The following is a 16987-nucleotide window of genomic DNA, read 5'->3' as shown; positions in this document are numbered from 1 at the left end:
CTGCGCAGTCGGGAATCTTCTGGAGGGACGTCCTCAAAATCCCCGGCTTTGCCTGCTGTTGGCAACTGAGATTGAGGTCGAATCGTTTGGACAGAGATGGCGCTCAGTACTCGGTGTTGGAAGGCTGATTCGGAGGCTCGAAGTTTTCGGATGACTCAGAGACGCAAAAGCAAAACGTGTCTAAAACAGTTCTTCAAACCTGTGGAGTCTGAAAGATTTAGACAGATTGGGAGAATGGGCAAAGTGGCAGATGGAATATGTGTAGGGAAGTGTTTGATCATACACTTTGATGGATGGAATAAAGGCATAGATTATTTTCTAAATGGGGAGAAAATTAAAAATCGGAGGTGCAAAGGCTAATTTGCAGGTTGAGTTGGTGGTAAGGAAGACAAATGCAATGTTAGCATTCATTTCAAGAGGACTAGAATACAAAAGCAAGGATGTAGTGCTAAGGCTTTATAAGGTATTGGTCATACCACACGAGAGTATTGTGAGCAGTTTTGGGCCCCTTATCTAAGAAAGGATGTGCTGGCATTGGAATGGGTCCAGGAGGTCCACGGGAATGAACAGGTTAACGTATGAGCAGCATTGATGGCTTTGAGCCTGTACTCACTGGAGTTTAGAAGAATGAGGGATCTCAATGCATTTGATCAAATATTGAACTATCTAGATAGAGTGGATGTGAAAAGGACGTTGCACAGGGCACAGCCTCAGAACAGAGGGATGTCCATTTAGAACAGATGTGGAGGAATTTCTTTAGCCAGAGGGTAGAGAATATGTGGAATTCCTTGCCAGAGATAGCTATGGAAGCTGCATTTGAATATATTTAAGGCAGAGGTTGGTAGGTCCTTGATTAGTCAGAGCATCAGTGGCTATGGGGAGAAGGCAAAAGAATGGTATTGAGAGGGATAATAAATCAGCCATAAAGGAATGGCCCAATTCTGCTCCTAATCTCACATTCCCAGATCATTTCACTTATCACTGCTCAGCCCTCCCATCACCTAACCTTCCTGTAATCTAAACCTCAATGATCCCCAGTCTCAGTCCAGTCTCCTCGATCTCCCTGATCACCCTGCAGGAAGATTGAAGGCGCACATATTCTCAGTGGCCACTTTACTAGGTACACCCGTACTTTAATACAAATACCTAACCAGCCAATCATGTGGCAGCACCTAAATGGATAAAAACATGCAGAGGTGGTCAAGAAGTTCAGTTATTTAGACCAAACATCAGAATAGGGAAGAAATGTGACCCAAGTGACTTTGACCACTTAGAAAGATTCTTGGTGCCAGACAGGGTGGTTTGAGCATCTCAGAAACTGCAGATCTCCTGCGATTTTCATACACAAGTCTCTAGAGCTTACAGAGAATGGCACGCATAAAAAAGTCAGTGGTGGTTCTGTGGGTGAAAACCCTCATTAATGAGAGAGGTCAGAGGAGAATGGCCAGGCTGGTTCAAAAGACTGGAAGGTGACAGTAACTCAAATAACCATGAATGTGGTGTGCAGAAGAGCATCTCTGAATGCATAAGACGTTGACACTTGAAATGGATAAGCCACTGCAGTAGAAGACCACACCAGGTTCCACTCCTGTACCTAATTAACTGGCCACTGAGTGTATAATATGATACTGAATTCCAGTGGAAACGTGTGTAGGCTATTTAACCCTTCTGCCATACAAGACCTGATACCATATACCATGGTACCAATGTCACTGGAGTAGCATTCAATAGATTAAGAGCCTAATATGCAAGTAGTGAAGTGTGGGTCCTCCCAAGCCTGACTTGTGTGCAGCCCATACATGCAGAGAAGCGTTGGGGAAACTGGTGGGAAGAATTTGCTGGGTGCTGCAGACATCTTTTGCTAGATGGGAATCCAGTTTTCTGCTGCATTTCTGATTTGGGAACTGTTTAGATTATGAAGAGTTGTCAGCTAAGGAGCTTTATTGCAAACTGGTTAGCCACCAGGGTAGTGCAGTGGTTGGTGTGACACTGTTATGGCTCGGGAGATCAGAGTTCAATATCGTAAGAATGTTCTCCCCATGACCGTGTGGGTTCCCTCTTGGTGCTCTGGTTTCCTCCCACAGTCTAAAGATGTATCAGCTGGTGGGTTAATTGTTCTCGTGATTAGGCCAGGGTTAAATAGGTGAGTTGCTCAGTAGTGAAGCTCTTTGGGCCAGAAGAGACTATTCCGCATTGTATCTCTGAATAAATAAACAATTTAAAAAAAGCACTAACTGAGGCAAAGTGTCATGTGTACTAATTAAACAAATCACCAAACAATTTGCAAAGAAAATATCTTAAGTATATTTATTTCCTTAAACATAAAATGCAAATTAAAGATTTGAATTTCAAACATATATACAAAAATACAAATATGGAAAAAAAAAGCTTTGAAAATTCCCACACAAACTGGAATCAAAATCTCATACAGAGTTGGATCAACAGGTAATCAATACTCTCATCTATACAGTTAATGTGTATATATTTATATATCTATATATAGATTTTGTATAAATTTCTTTAGTTGATATTCATTTTTCAATTTATACACCAGTGAACCTTGGCAACAGTAAAGTGTGAAATAGAAATACAGGATACATTTACATTGTAAATATACACAGTATACTTGCAGTTAATGGACAAGAGATTCTGCGGATGTTGGAAATACTGAGCAACTGTGCAACATAAAATGCTAGAAAAAACTCAGCAGGTCAGGCTGCATCTATGGAGGGGAATAAACAGTCGACATTTCAGGCCGAGGCCCTTCATGAGGAATGAGTCTTGATGAAGGGTCTGGGCCCGAAACGTTGACTGTTTATTCCCCTCCACAGATGCTGCCTGACCTGCTGAGCTCTTCCAGCATTCTCTGTGAGTGTGTTATACTTATAGCTGATACCAAGTGAAGAAACACTATAAAAACTGGTGTACAAGTCTGGGCATCTTTGGAAGGGGCCACACATACAGCTGAGTGACTTGTACATTGGTGTTCATCGGCTAAAATTAAGTATGACTGAAAAGCTTGGAAGAACCATTGTCAGCTGACATCACACAAGAGAAAATCTGCAGATGCTGAAAGTCCAATACACACAAAATGCTGGAGGAACTCAACGGGCCAAGAATACCGATGATGTTTCAGGTCGAAGTTGAAGGGTCTCAGCCCAAAACGTCGACTGTTTACTCTTTTCCACAGAGGCTGCCTGGCCTGCTGAGTTCCTCCAGCATTTTGTATGTGCCAGTTGACGTCTGTATTTTCATCTTCATTTAATCATGAGATAATGAAATTGTGAACGGCAACATCAAATAGGATGAATAAGGTTTCAGAACTGATTTGGAATGCATGGGAGAAAAGCCGGATATTAAGCCTAAGAAAGGCATTTTCTTGACATTAAAGTCCCTAAAGAACCTGTAACTCCACCATGGACAGTCCCAAGCTCGGTTATGAAAGGAGGTGGTTTGGAGATGGGGCTAGCAACCCAGCCCATCCCCATCCAGTAAAAACCCAGAGCTCCAGAGATACCAACAGAAGCTCCGAAGACCTCATCCCTATGAGAGGGAGGATCTTGACCTAGAAGACACAAGATGGGTTACACTGGGACAATGTGAAACACTACCCCAGCACAGAGGACTCTGTTGGCTAGGGTACAAGCCAGTGCAAATTATATACCAGGTGTTAGAGGTAATTTTATTTCCTTCTTTATTATTGCACAATTACAAAACTAGGCAACATCCAGCAAGATGGTTGTGCCTCAGTCATTACTAACAATACAAAAATAAGGATTCTGATGTTAGGCATTTGTAAAGTTGATGGCAGCTCACCTCATAATTCACCATGAAACAAAAACAAGACAACGCACGAGCCCAAGCAATATTAATAGCGAGACTGATGTAATGCATTTTCCAAGTAGTAATTGAAAAATACAAGAGATTCTGCAGATGCTGGAAATCCAGAGCAACACACACAAAAACGTGGGATGAACTCAGCGGCTCAAGCAGCATTTATGGAAAGGAATAAAGAGTCAATTTTTCACACTGATGAAGGGTCTTGGCCCAATACATTGACTTTCCATTGTAACTGTCAATTTCCTCCAGCATTTTGTGTGTGTACCCCAAATTGTAATTGGTGTTTCACTCATCTTTCCCATCAGGACCCTGCAGTTTTCCTTTTTGCAATTCTCTATTAATCATACATTGAATTAGGGATAGTTTTGACACGTGAACCTTGCCTGAAATGGGGAGGTGGGGATGTGGGGAGGAGTCTATGATCTCAAAGAGAATAAACAAATCCCTGAACTACCATTGCAGGGTCATTATTGGCAGGAAGGTCAGACAGAGGTCATGGATTGGCACTGAGTCACTTCACAGGCCTTCTAATCACATGAAACAAAGCAGGCACCAGCCCCAAATATTTTAATAATGCGAGTGCAAAGGAATCATTCATTATAATAACAAATCCTTTCCTGAAAGGTTAAAATCAGAGTTGAGTTTACATGTATGCACAGGTTCAAAGAAAACCTATTTGCAACAGCACCACAGGCACATTTTCACTTGACTTATCCTATATTTATTCTCAGACTAATATTGCTGAAACACATTACCCACCAACCCTCATTAGCACACTGCTGCTAGTGAGAGTTTGCTGGGTGCAAATACATTGCCTCATTTCATCCCCGTCCTCACTGGACGAACTCATAATTTTGAGACCACAGACCTTACTTATAGACCCTCTGGAAGGGACAGCTGCCTTTCATAATGTGTGTCATATTTATCTGGATGTTGTGAAATGCAACACATTATATATTATTCAGTTATATCTTTCATGATGAGCCATGTACAGTTCTGAAAAGCTGTTATTCTCTCCCTTACTCAAGCTGCTTCTACTGACTCCTGTATGATTGGTTGTACTATTACTGTTGAAGGCACAAATTAGGGAGGAGAAGAAAATGTGGTTGTGGAGAGCAGATCTTGTCCCACTCTTAATACCAAAAGAGGCAAGAAAATGAATCTAGGGTTCACGTATATGGTGACATTTACGTACTTTAATAATGAATTTATGTTGAACTCAGAACCCATCACCCTTTTCACTCAAAGATTGAACAATTTAATTTTAGAGGGATATCCTGTGTCCTTACTAATATTCATTTTGTAGTTACCTCAGCATGATCTGACCATTTTTCATATTGTTTGTGGGAATTTACTATACACAAATTTCCTATTTAAACAGTAACCACACTCCATGATAATTAATAGGCTGAATGGTGCTATATAAATGCAGTAATCTTTCTTCCCAAAATCCCTGTCATTCATTCTGAAAGCCACTTCATCTCGTGAAGCACAATCAATGGTTGCTTGTTGTGTCCAAAGGTGGGAGTTTGGGTAAAATGAAGGAACATTAATATGCCAACTGAAACACAAAACACATAATATTAAATAATTCCCATAATTACACCTATAGTATTCTGATTTCAGTTGATCCCAGACGTTTCCTGGTTAGAAGCAGATGGAATCAATCTTTCCCTCTGCACCTTCTCTCTCCTACATGCAGTCACTTGCAGAGATATGATTTACAAGCATCTGCAGACAATCAACTTCCACTTACAGAAACACCAGTCACAAATAATCTCACTCAAAGGCTTGCAAAACACTTCAGACTTGTACTTCAAAGAGTACAACCACAGGAATCTGAGAGGCACCACACCTAGAGCTTGCTCAGTAGAAAAGATTTTCAAGACACAGCAATTCAGAATAAAGGCAGCCTCAGATAAAGTGGTTGATATTGGTGATATGAACAGAGAGTTGACCAATTGAAGGGGAGAATACACAAACACTTGAGTTAGATATACAAGGCACAGGGGTTTCATTAGATTTATCCAGATACAAGGAGGACACACAGTAACCCATCCACAGATATGGTAGAAAACACAATCAAAAGAGGAATGTGGTTATTAGGGCTTAGTGCTGGGGGCCTGGAAGATATTAAGATCTTTTTATACACAACACTAATTTCAAGGTGGATTCTCAGTGAATGACCAGCAACCACCAATACCAGAGAGGAAACAACACTCAAGAGAGCTGTGCAACAAGGAGATGGGGGCAGACAGCAGCTTTCACTATGTACAACAGGATAGCGATGGGAGAGACTATTAGATCTGAGTGGTCTGTCAACAGATACAGTGGGTTCTATCATCCCACAAATTCAACACACACAATGTACCCGCCAGGGTGCAGTCAAGGCTGCCTACCTCAGTGACAAGCAGCCTCAAGCAGTTCAGAGACAATGCACATAGAATGACTCCCTTTTAGCTCCAATTCCTTTAGTGCTTTCAACCCTAGAAATCCAAACGACGAAACCTTTATTCATCTCCCTATGGTACGGGAATAAAAACTTGTTCCAACAAAAACCTTAAAATACAATATTCCTATCAAAAGCAGGTTTTAAGTTGTATGATTGTCTTGTACATTTACTAAAAGTGGATCCCAAAAGACAGATTAAAGCTTTGCATAATCAGATCATTTACATGCTGAATTTCTGACAATGATACTGTAGTCAAATGATTCAGCAAATAATCTTATTTCCTTCTGTACACACCAGCCACAGAGAGTGACATACTGAACTAGCGAAAATCTTCCAAAAGAAAGGTTTAACAGGAGCTTGTCTGCAAATTGCTCTCAGTAATCAGTGACTTGATGGAGGAAGGATTGAACGTGCTTTCGAAATCGTCGTCTGAACTCAAGTCGTCATCATCATCTTTTAGATCCATGTTGGAACGAGTATTTTTCCGCCTGTAGAATAAGCACAAGTGGAGTAGTTATGATCACCATTACTGAGGCTATGAAGGGAGAGCATTCAGGATGATACACAGGAATATAAGGAGAGGTGGTGGCCTGTAGCTATATTTGCAATTAATTAGATGATGGATGACCTGTTTCTTAGCTCCGGCTTTTATTTCGGATGGTGTCCTGGCTGAACTACAATAAATCTTGGCCTCACTTTTCGTAGATCACCAACCTCTCCAGAAGGGTCATACGAGGTGAAAGTTTTTAATACCACTTTTGCAAATTTCTATGGATATATAATAAAGAGTATCTTGACTGGTTGTATCTTGGCGTATGGAAGCACCAATGTCCAGGAATAGAAGAGTCTACAAAAAGTGGTGGACACAACCCAGTTCATCATAGGCAAAGCCTCCCCCTACCACTGAGTACAAAAAAAGCAGTGTCTATCAAAGATCCCATCATCCAGACCAGGCTCACTTCTCACTACTACCATCAGTAGGAGGAACAGGAGCCTTAGATCTCGTACCAGCAAGTTCAGGAGCCGCTACTACTCTTTAACCATCAGGCTCCTGAACCAGCGTGGACAACTTCATTCGACACGACTCTGAACTGATTCCACAACCTACAGATTCACTTCCAAGGATTCTACAACTCATGTTCTCAGTATTACATTTTTACTTGTACAGTTTGTTTTCTTTTGGACATTGGTTGTTTGTCCTCATCTCTTTATGTATAGTTTTTCACAAATTCTACTGCTTTTCTTTATTTTCCTGTAAATGTCTGCAAGAAAACAAATTTCAGGGTAGTAAGTGGTGACATACACGTACTTTGATAATGAAGTTATTTTGAACTTCACCTCTTGTTCCACACTCAGCCCATGAATCTGTCTGGTCACTTCCTTTATTCGTCTGAAACACTTCCATCTGATCATTTCTTAATTTTCTACATTTGAGGAAGTTAGCCCTTTTTTTGTACTGTAACCTCACAATTAAACCTTTTAGATTCTAATATTCCTTCCCAGGCCAAAGCATTTTTCTTGTGATTCAGTGTCAGAAAAATGTAAACTAAATTAATTCTTTCTCACTGGGCTTTCCCTATCAAATCTCCAACCCCATTACAAATCCCAAATGTTATAGAACATAGAATAGTACAGCACAGTACAGGCCCTTCGGCCCACAATGTTGTGCCGACCCTCAAACCCTGCCTCCCATATAACCCCCCACCTTAAATTCCTCCATATACCTGTCTAGTTATCTCTTAAACTTCACTAGTGTATCTGCCTCCAGCACTGACTCAGGCAGTGCATTCCACGCACCAACCACTCTCTGAGTAAAAAACCTTCCTCTAATATCCCCCTTGAACTTCCCACCCCTTACCTTAAAGCCATGTCCTCTTATATTGAGCAGTGGTGCCCTGGGGAAGAGGCGCTGGCTATCCACTCTATCTATTCCTCTTATTATCTTGTATACTCCTACCATGTCTCCTCTCATCCTCCTTCTCTCCAAAGAGTAAAGCCCCAGCTCCCTTAATCTCTGATCATCATGCATACTCTCTAAACCAGGCAGCATCCTGGTAAATCTCCTCCTTTACATGGAGAACCTTCCCATACTTGGGAAGCGGCCACAGTTATAGCTTGAATCTTGAAATATCATCCTAAAAACCCCTGTGTCAGGAGGACATCAGAGATGAACACAGATCTTACTGGACAATGGGGTGATGAACAAAAATGGCACTGCACTGTTTGCGTGGTCATCCGCCTGCCTGCTGGGAGAACATGAATACTCCTGTTACATTGATCCAAAAACAGCTGGGCATTCAAACTAGCAGTTCCCAGTTAGCCAGTGTCAAATAAAGTAACAAGTCGTTTAGCTCACTTTTGCTAGTGGGAGCTTGCTGTATGCAGACCAGCCGCAGTGTTTGGGTCTAATATCAGCTATTCATTCATAATTCACTGAATGCAAGACACAATGAATGCCAATAAACGCACTGTTTCAATCTGAACTTAAGACAAAAAATGACATCCAGCATCACAAGCTCTGGTTGAAAGGGAATGGAATGATTTCTATTTCAATATTTGACAGGTGTTTCCTGATCTCACTGGCACCACCCAAGTCTCACCACATATGATGTGCCAGCAGTGTTACACTGTTCATTTTTTTTTTAAACTTGCAATGTAAATGCACCCTTATGTTAATTTCTTTGTGGTAACATGACTGCGTGCTGTATGTGCATTATACATACTGAGTTGGGCACCTTGCTCTGGAGGAATGATTTTTGCTTGGCATGTATGCAGCTGAAGTGATAATAAACTTGAACTTGGTAACATAGTAAAATCAAACTCCTCATTCTCTGTCAAACAGGAATAGTATTTTATTTTTCTTCCTGTAATTTACTCTTTTCACCATTTCTTAACTTTAATTTCTTAATTGTATTTTTATCCTATCTGCTGAACTAACATAACTTATTCTAAATTTGATGATTTATTTTCATTTCTTAAGTTCTAGTTTGGAAGTGAGGTACACATCCGTCAATCTCTTCCCCAATTGACTGAGCAAAACTAAAGGACTGAATGTCACCCCCCACCAACTCCACGCAACAGACTGAGTTCCATTGTAATCACATTACATATTTCAGCAAGTCTCTGCACAAAAACACCAGACAATATTGAAATGGGCTTCTGCAGGTGGTGATTGATCATGAACACTTTCTATTGCACCCAGTAGCAACTAGTGCACTTAAGGGTCCAGGTACACTAAAGTTTGGTTTTCCATACCAGGTATGTCAATATTTGTCTTCTCAGCATCACAAACACAGAAGATTTCTTGGCTGTCCGCTATAGTGGATTCTGGTTAATTGAGACAGCTGTTTCTTTGGGACAACTCTTAAAGAACAAAAATATTGAGAAAATAGCCGGGATTCTCTTCTTTTATTTGGGACACTGTGCTGTTCAATTGGGACAGGAGACCGTTGCCAGACAGTTCCTAATTAGCATCAGACATGTGCATTTGTGTCGTCAGACACTACACCATGCGTAGAGCAACGTTTTTAAATAGCATCAGTTATGTGTACTCATGTTCAAAAATCAGTGATTTTTGTCAGTGCTAGTTGGCAAGAAATAAGCAGCAAGACAATTCAGAACTGTTTTGCTCACTGCAGTTTCAAACATTTGGGCTTGGAGATGCCAGGAATGAAAACGAAATGATTTCACTACTTCAACAAGTTAGGAACTACGAAGAATTTGAGGGTATTGACAATCATCTTTAATGTTACAATGAAAATGAAAATTTGTATGATGCAATTGTCCATAGCATTCTATGAAGGCAATCTACAGCAGGTGTCTGCTGAATTTGTCCATTCACAGTTAAAAGAACACAGCAGTGTACATTGGATGAAATCCTCCATTGATACTGTAGTAGCATTCATCGTGTTCTAATTTGTTTTGTATTTTATTTAAATATATAAATTGTTATTCCAGTTAAATGGTAGTTTGCTTTTTTTAAACTTTCTTAACTATTTCTATGAAATTTCAGCTAATTGGGGCAGCTGCTTAATTGGGCCAAAATGTACTGGTGCCAATGTGTCCCAGTCAACTGGAATCCACTGTATTGATTGATTGCTAATGACTGCGCTATAGGTGGATCCAAAGGCCTTTGGGACATTAGAAATACAGATTTTTCCTTCTGTACCTTGATGTACATTTCAAAATACAGCCCCAACTTCATTTTGCACAAACTTTCTCTGCCATATTGACAGCAACATGCCATTCAGTGAACATTAAGCAGCACAGCTTTTACTCATCCTGACAACACGATAATCAGACGACTGCTGGCTTCAGGAATGAGTTAACCAGTTAGTATTTCCTGCACTGAGGACTATCCAAACAAAACCGCACATTCAGAAGCATCTGGTTTAACAGCAAGCTAAAAGTGCATGTGCCTGTAACCGGGCAGCGGGCTGGTAAACCGATTATTATATATTTTAAAGCAGCGTGTAGAACAGTAATCTATGGAGGAGCAAGTAGCATTAGTGTTGAATCTGCTTGCAGAAATGGAGCGTGGGCATGTATGAGAGAGATACAGAACAAAAAAAAAACACTACTCACTTCTTGCTTACAGTGGAACTGCCTAGGAGGGGGGAAAGAAGAATAATTGTAAGGAGAACAAGAGTTCACAATCTGCTACAGCAACACATACAAAACGTTGGAGGAACTCAGCAAGTCAGGCAATAAACAGTTGACGTTTTGGTACGAGACCCTTCATCAGGACTGGAAAAGAAGGGGGCAGAAGCCAGAATAAGGTGGGAGGGGGGTGGGGAGGTGAAGGATTACAAGGTGGCAGGTAACAGTTGAGGCCAGGCAAGGGGAGATGAAATAAGAATTTGTGAGGGGACTGGTGGAAGAGGCAAGGGATTGATGAAGAAGGAACCTCATAGGAGAGCGTAGTGGACCATGGAAAAAAGGGAAGGAAGAGGGGAGGTAAAGAGAAGGGAAGAGGTAACCAGATTGAGGAATGGAAAAAAAGACTGTGGGGGGGGGAGGAAATGACCAGAAAGTAGAGAAATTAGTGTTTATGCCATTAGATTGGAGGATACCCAGACAGAATAGCAGGTGTTACTCCTCCCACCTGAGTTTGGCCTCATCTTGGCAGTAGAGGCAGGCATGGACAGACATGAAAGAATAGGAAGTCAAATTGAAATGGGTAGCCACCAGGAGATCTTGCCTGTTGTGACGTTCAAAGTCTGTTATTTTCCCTTTAAACTAATATCCAGCAGGTGGGTGACACACCTGTAGAGGATAAAGGAATCAGCTGATGACTACAGGGAGAAAATAAATCAAAGACAGTTAAGGGTCTCAGGATTCAGCAACACCACATTCACAGTCCGAGCAACCTCATGTCCGTATGGACAATCAACCTGCCCACGTGGCTTGGTGATGTAGGAGGAAGTGTGTGCACCCGAAGAAACCATGAAAGGAACACACAAGCTCCACACAGAGGCCAGAATTGAACCCGGGTCAGTAGAGCTTCAAAGACACAGCAGTGCTGATGGCTGTGCCCCTCCTAGTTTTCTCACAATCATATATCTCCAACTTCCACCGCAAATGGCTGGATTAGCTAAACGAGGTGAGCCACCACAAGACCATAAAACAAAGGAGCAGAATTAAGCCATTTGGGCCATTAAGTCTGCTCTGCCATTTCATCATGGCTGATTTACTATCCTTCTCAACCTCATTCTCCTTTCTCCCTGTAACCTTTCATGCCCTTGAACCTATCAATCTCCACTTTATGGTCTTTATGTTTTATAGTCCTTGGCCTCCACAGCCATCAGAGGAAATAAATTTCACAGATTCACCACCCTCTGGCTAAAGAAATTTCTCTTGATCTTCGCTCTAAAGGGATGTCCTTCTATTCTGAGGCTGCGTCTTCTGGTCCTTAGACTCTACCCTACTCTCCACTATTGCAGACATTCTCTCCACATCCATTCTATCTAGGCCTTTTAATATTCAATTGGTTTTAATGAGTCTCCCCCCCCCTATTTTTCTGGATGAACTCCAGTGAACACAGACCCAGGGCTCATGTTAGCCCTTTCATTCTGGGATCATTCTTGCGAATCCGCTCTCCAATCCCAACACACCCTTTCTTAGATAAGGTGGCCAAAACTGCGCACAGTACTCCAAGTGCAGTCTGACCAATGCCTTATAAGACCTCAGCATTACATTCTTAAGATCACATTTCCATCTTCTAGAGCTCTCTAGATAGAGGGCCAGTCTCTGACCTCGAGGGAGACACAAGGGACAGAAGATGCTGCAATATGCAACATCAAACAATCTGCCGCAGGAACTCAGCAGGTCAAACAGCATCTGTGGGAGGGAAGGAATTGTTGAGGATTTAGTTCGGAGATCCAGCATCAGGGCTTACAAACCTGAAAAGTCCTCAATTCCTGCCCTCCCAAAGATGCTGCTCAGTCCGCAGATTGTTCGACCTTAGAGAGGTTGGGAACAGTATCTCTGCCTCCGCCTCCACCCCAGACTCACTGGACTAAAGACTAAAGCAGTGAATAAAATGATTAAACTGTAAGAAACAATAAAATAAACAATATAACATGAACAATATTGCTTGCGTGGTGTTAAATCAAGAATGGATTAAAAACTTGTATGATAGTATGCAATACCTCTGGCTGTCACATTTCATCATCCCCGACTCCCTTTCCTCATCATAAAGCCACAAGTCTTCGGAACAGAATGAGGCCATTCAGCCCATTGAGTCTGCTCTGCCATTTCATCATGGCTGCTTTATTTCCCCATTCTCCTACCTTCTCTCAGTAACCCTGGATGCCCTTACTAACGAAGAACCTATCAATCACTGCTTTAAACATCTCCAGTGGTATTAATTCCACAGATTCACCACCCACTGGCTAAAGAACTTCCCCCTTATCTCTGTTCTAAAGGGATTTGAGGCTGTGCCCTCTGGTCCTAAAATTTCCCACTACTAGAAACATCCTCTATACATCCACTCTATCCAGACCTTTCAATAATTAATAGATTTCAATGAGAACCCCCCTCCTTCTTCTGAATTCCAGCAAGTACAGGCCCAGAGACAAACACACCTCGTACAGTTACCCTTTCATTTCCAGGATAATTTCTCGTAAACCTCCTTTGGATCCTCTCCAATTCACTTCTTTTCTTAGATTATGAGGCCAGAAATTTCTCACAACTTTATCTAATCATTAAGTCACATATCAGCTGAAAGGAAGTAATTACATTTTAAAGCTCTCATTACATTCCCAAACTGTTCAATAATTTAACAACTTCTTGCCTTTCCACACACAAAAGGGCATCTTGTTTTATTGAACACAGCAAACCAGTATATCGTTGCACTTTCCTCTCCAGAGCTGCAGCTATCAAGCATATGGGTTGAAAGAGATATTCACTGTCTATTCACCTCCCAGGATTGCAAAGTGTGGAATGCCTTACCTGCCACCTCTTCCCTTCCTCAACAATTTAATTAATCTGAGCTCTGCCACTTTAACCTGTTGATCCAATGTTGTTTAAACAACTGACTGCTATATTACTCTCTATTGTGTACTCAGTGTGCATTAGTATGAAAAGCATTTCAAGTTTTGCCCCGAGGCTGTCTTACCAGACGTCTTTTTCCAAGGACTTAATCCGACTCTGTAGTTGCTCATTGGCCTCGTGCACTTCCTCCAGCTCCCGCAGACTCTTCTTCCGTGCAGCTTCCAACCTCTCAATTTCCTCCTCAGCTTCGTCCACTTGTCGCTTCAGGGCTTTCACTCGCAAGGTCAGCTGCACGAGGGGAAAAGGGTCGTAAATGACAATAAGTAACTTACCGCAAAATTAAAAACTACTTTACCAGCCTCCAATTTGTGCCTGCCCAAATATTTCTCCTGTTGGCCATGTATACTCAAACTATATTCTGTGAACTACAATAGACAGATCCTCCCCATGGAATGTGTGGGTTTCCTCTGGGTGCTCCAGTTTCCACCCACAGTCCAAAGATGTACCGTTTGGTAGATTAACTGCTCATTGCAAATTGTCTCCTGACTAGGTTAAGTTTGAATCTAGGGGGTTGCTGGGGTGGTGCGGCTTGAAGGGCTGGAAGGGGCTACTCCATGCTGTAACTCTAAATAAAATAAAATAAACAGATCTCTGGGAAATGTAGCGGAATGGAACTCATGGGAATGCTGTGAGAGCTGACCTGTGTTAATGGGCCAGATGGCTTCTACGCCTTATAAATTATGAATTGTGAAAAGATTGTTCTATAGGGATTCAGAACAGACTATGTGGCAGAACAGGTTCCTTCAGTACTCCAAGGATTGTGTGATCTTTCACTCTATTAGAAACGACTCCATCTCCTTCCAAAGAACATACCTGGTCCTTCTCATCCGAGACATGCTGTCTCTCATCATCAAGCTGAATGGTCAGTTCCTTTACCTTCCTCTCCAGTTTACGATTCGACGTTTGCAAAATGCTTCGCTCCCTGTTAACACCAGATGGAGACAGATGGGAGACCATTGAGGAAAAGGAACATTTGCAAGTCATCTTACTATCAGGTTCTTACTGAAAATAGATTAAAAAAATTTCTGTGCTAGATTATTTTATAATAGCAAACCTATCACAAGTGCCCTGAAGTACTTTTAAAATTCAAAGTTCAAAGTAAATTTATTATCAAAATACATGTATGTAATCACATACTACACTGAGATTCATTTTCCTTTGGGCAATCACAATAGAACAGTACAATAGAATCAATGAAAAATTACACACAAAGACAGATATGCAACCAATGAGCAAATACAAAAAGAAACAAATAATAATAAATAAATAATACCGAGAACATGAACTTGAAACTGAGTCCATAAGTTGTGTTCGGAGTTGTGCTGAGTGAAGTTACCCTCGCTAGTTCAGGAGCCTGATGGTTGAACGCTAATACTTTTACATAGAAACATGGCAGGCATTTCACACTGTGAAGTTTTAATATTTGTAATTTATCCAATATTAATCTAGTTCCATCTCTATTTCCTGCTGTTTTGGGAAAGGAGTTAACATAATTAAGGACCTGTCCCACCTAGAACATTCTCTTCTGCACTCTCTCATCAGGGAGAAGACACAAAAGCCTGAAAGCATGAACTATTAGACTCAAGGACAGCATCGATCCCACTGTTAACAGACTCTCATATGCTAAGGCATGAACTTTTGATCTTCAAATCCATCTCAAATTGAAATAGCACTTTCATTGTGACTGTAACACTATATTCTGCATCGTTTTCTTTTTACTACCTTGATGTACAAAGTAAATATTATCAAAGTACTTTGTACATATATCTCACCATATACAACCGAAACTCACTTTCTTGTGGGAATAGTCAACAACTCCATAGAATAGTAACTACAACAGAAACAAGGAACAACCCCAAACTAGAGATTTCAATCAGAGTGCAGAAGTCAACAAACTGTGTATGGCATACTTGCATTTACCCTATCTATATTGCTCATAATTTTGCATTCAAAATTACAAAACTTGTTGGTTACAGTTGTTTATTAAGTATTACATTATATTTTATTAATATATTAAATGTATTAAGAATGAAGAGCAAAGAAAATGGCAAACACTATAAACTAGTTCAGACTAAAAAGTTAACAAGCCATTCCATGATAACAAATAACAGATCTATAAAAATTTGCAAGAGTCTTTTGAGAAATAACAAATCTCCTTGAACTCCTAGCAGAGCTGCTGATGTGCCTTCTTCATGATTGTGTCAATGTACTGGCCAGAGAGATCCACCAATAAGTTGGCACCCAGGGACAAAGCTGCTCACCTGTTCCACCACTGACCCTTCAATGAGGACTAATGTGTGTTTCGTGAAGTCCACAATTATTCCTTGGTCTTTCTGATATCAAGTGTGAGGTTCTTGTTGCATCAGCACTCAACCAGCCAATCTATCTCACTTCTGAATGCTTCCCTCGTCGGCATCTGAGACTTTACAACAGTATGCATGTTTATAGATGGCACTTGAATTATGCTTAGCCACACAGTTCCTCACTGAGTGTGGTTTCCCAATGAGGAAGATGAGGATCCAGTTGCAGAGGGAGGTTTAGCAGCTTGGTGATTAGTACTGAGAGGTTGATATTGAACACTAAGCTTGCTAAGAGCACAAACAAGGATGCTGATGTGAAGCAAATGGAATGGATCTGCAATATTTGTGCAAACTCTTCCTATACAGTGCACACTAAATCTCTCATTTAGGACTGGTGGAGAGCTAGGGCTCACATTATAGCATCAAATAATTGATCCAAAAATAGTGCGCAGACTGTTTCATTAAGGGACACGGTGAAGCTGTGCACTATGTGACATTATTGTGTCTCCTTTAAACAAATTATATTCTGATTACAAACACTAATTTTCTTCTCCCAATCCACAAGACATAGGAGCAGAATTAGGCAATTTGGCCCATTGAATCTTCTCCACCATTCCATCATGGCTGATTTATTATCCCTCTCAATTCCATTCCCCTGCCCGCTCTCTGTATGGGGCTTAGCCTGACAGAGGATTTCACTTCTCTAAATAGCTGCTCTTCATTTGCAGCTTTATCAGGCTACTTGAAGGAGGGAATGTGCACAGAAACACTGTGTAGCTCAGCCAGATAGGAGCCATACATAATATAATAAAGACATCATAATAGTTCTATAATTCACCAG

General features: G+C 41.0%; 1 protein-coding gene across 4 annotated transcripts in view; it reads right to left on the bottom strand.

The window, feature by feature from the left end:
• Positions 1–2320: 2320 nt before the first annotated feature.
• Positions 2321–16987, bottom strand: part of LOC134342973 (cingulin-like) — a 133102-nt gene continuing 118435 nt past the window's right edge. For all 4 annotated transcript variants that reach the window (XM_063041723.1, XM_063041726.1, XM_063041724.1 and 1 more), the window contains 3 exons: positions 14660–14768; positions 13911–14074; positions 2321–6780 (listed from right to left, as the gene is read on the bottom strand). In XM_063041723.1, the coding sequence (XP_062897793.1) occupies positions 6639–6780; positions 13911–14074; positions 14660–14768 (415 nt within the window). In that variant the 3' untranslated portion in view covers positions 2321–6638. The remainder of the gene's footprint in view (positions 6781–13910; positions 14075–14659; positions 14769–16987) is intronic.

The sequence above is a fragment of the Mobula hypostoma genome, chromosome 2, assembly GCF_963921235.1.
Source record: "Mobula hypostoma chromosome 2, sMobHyp1.1, whole genome shotgun sequence".
NCBI classification, from domain to species: Eukaryota; Metazoa; Chordata; class Chondrichthyes; order Myliobatiformes; family Myliobatidae; genus Mobula; species Mobula hypostoma.
This window is presented reverse-complemented; position numbering and strand designations above follow the sequence as displayed.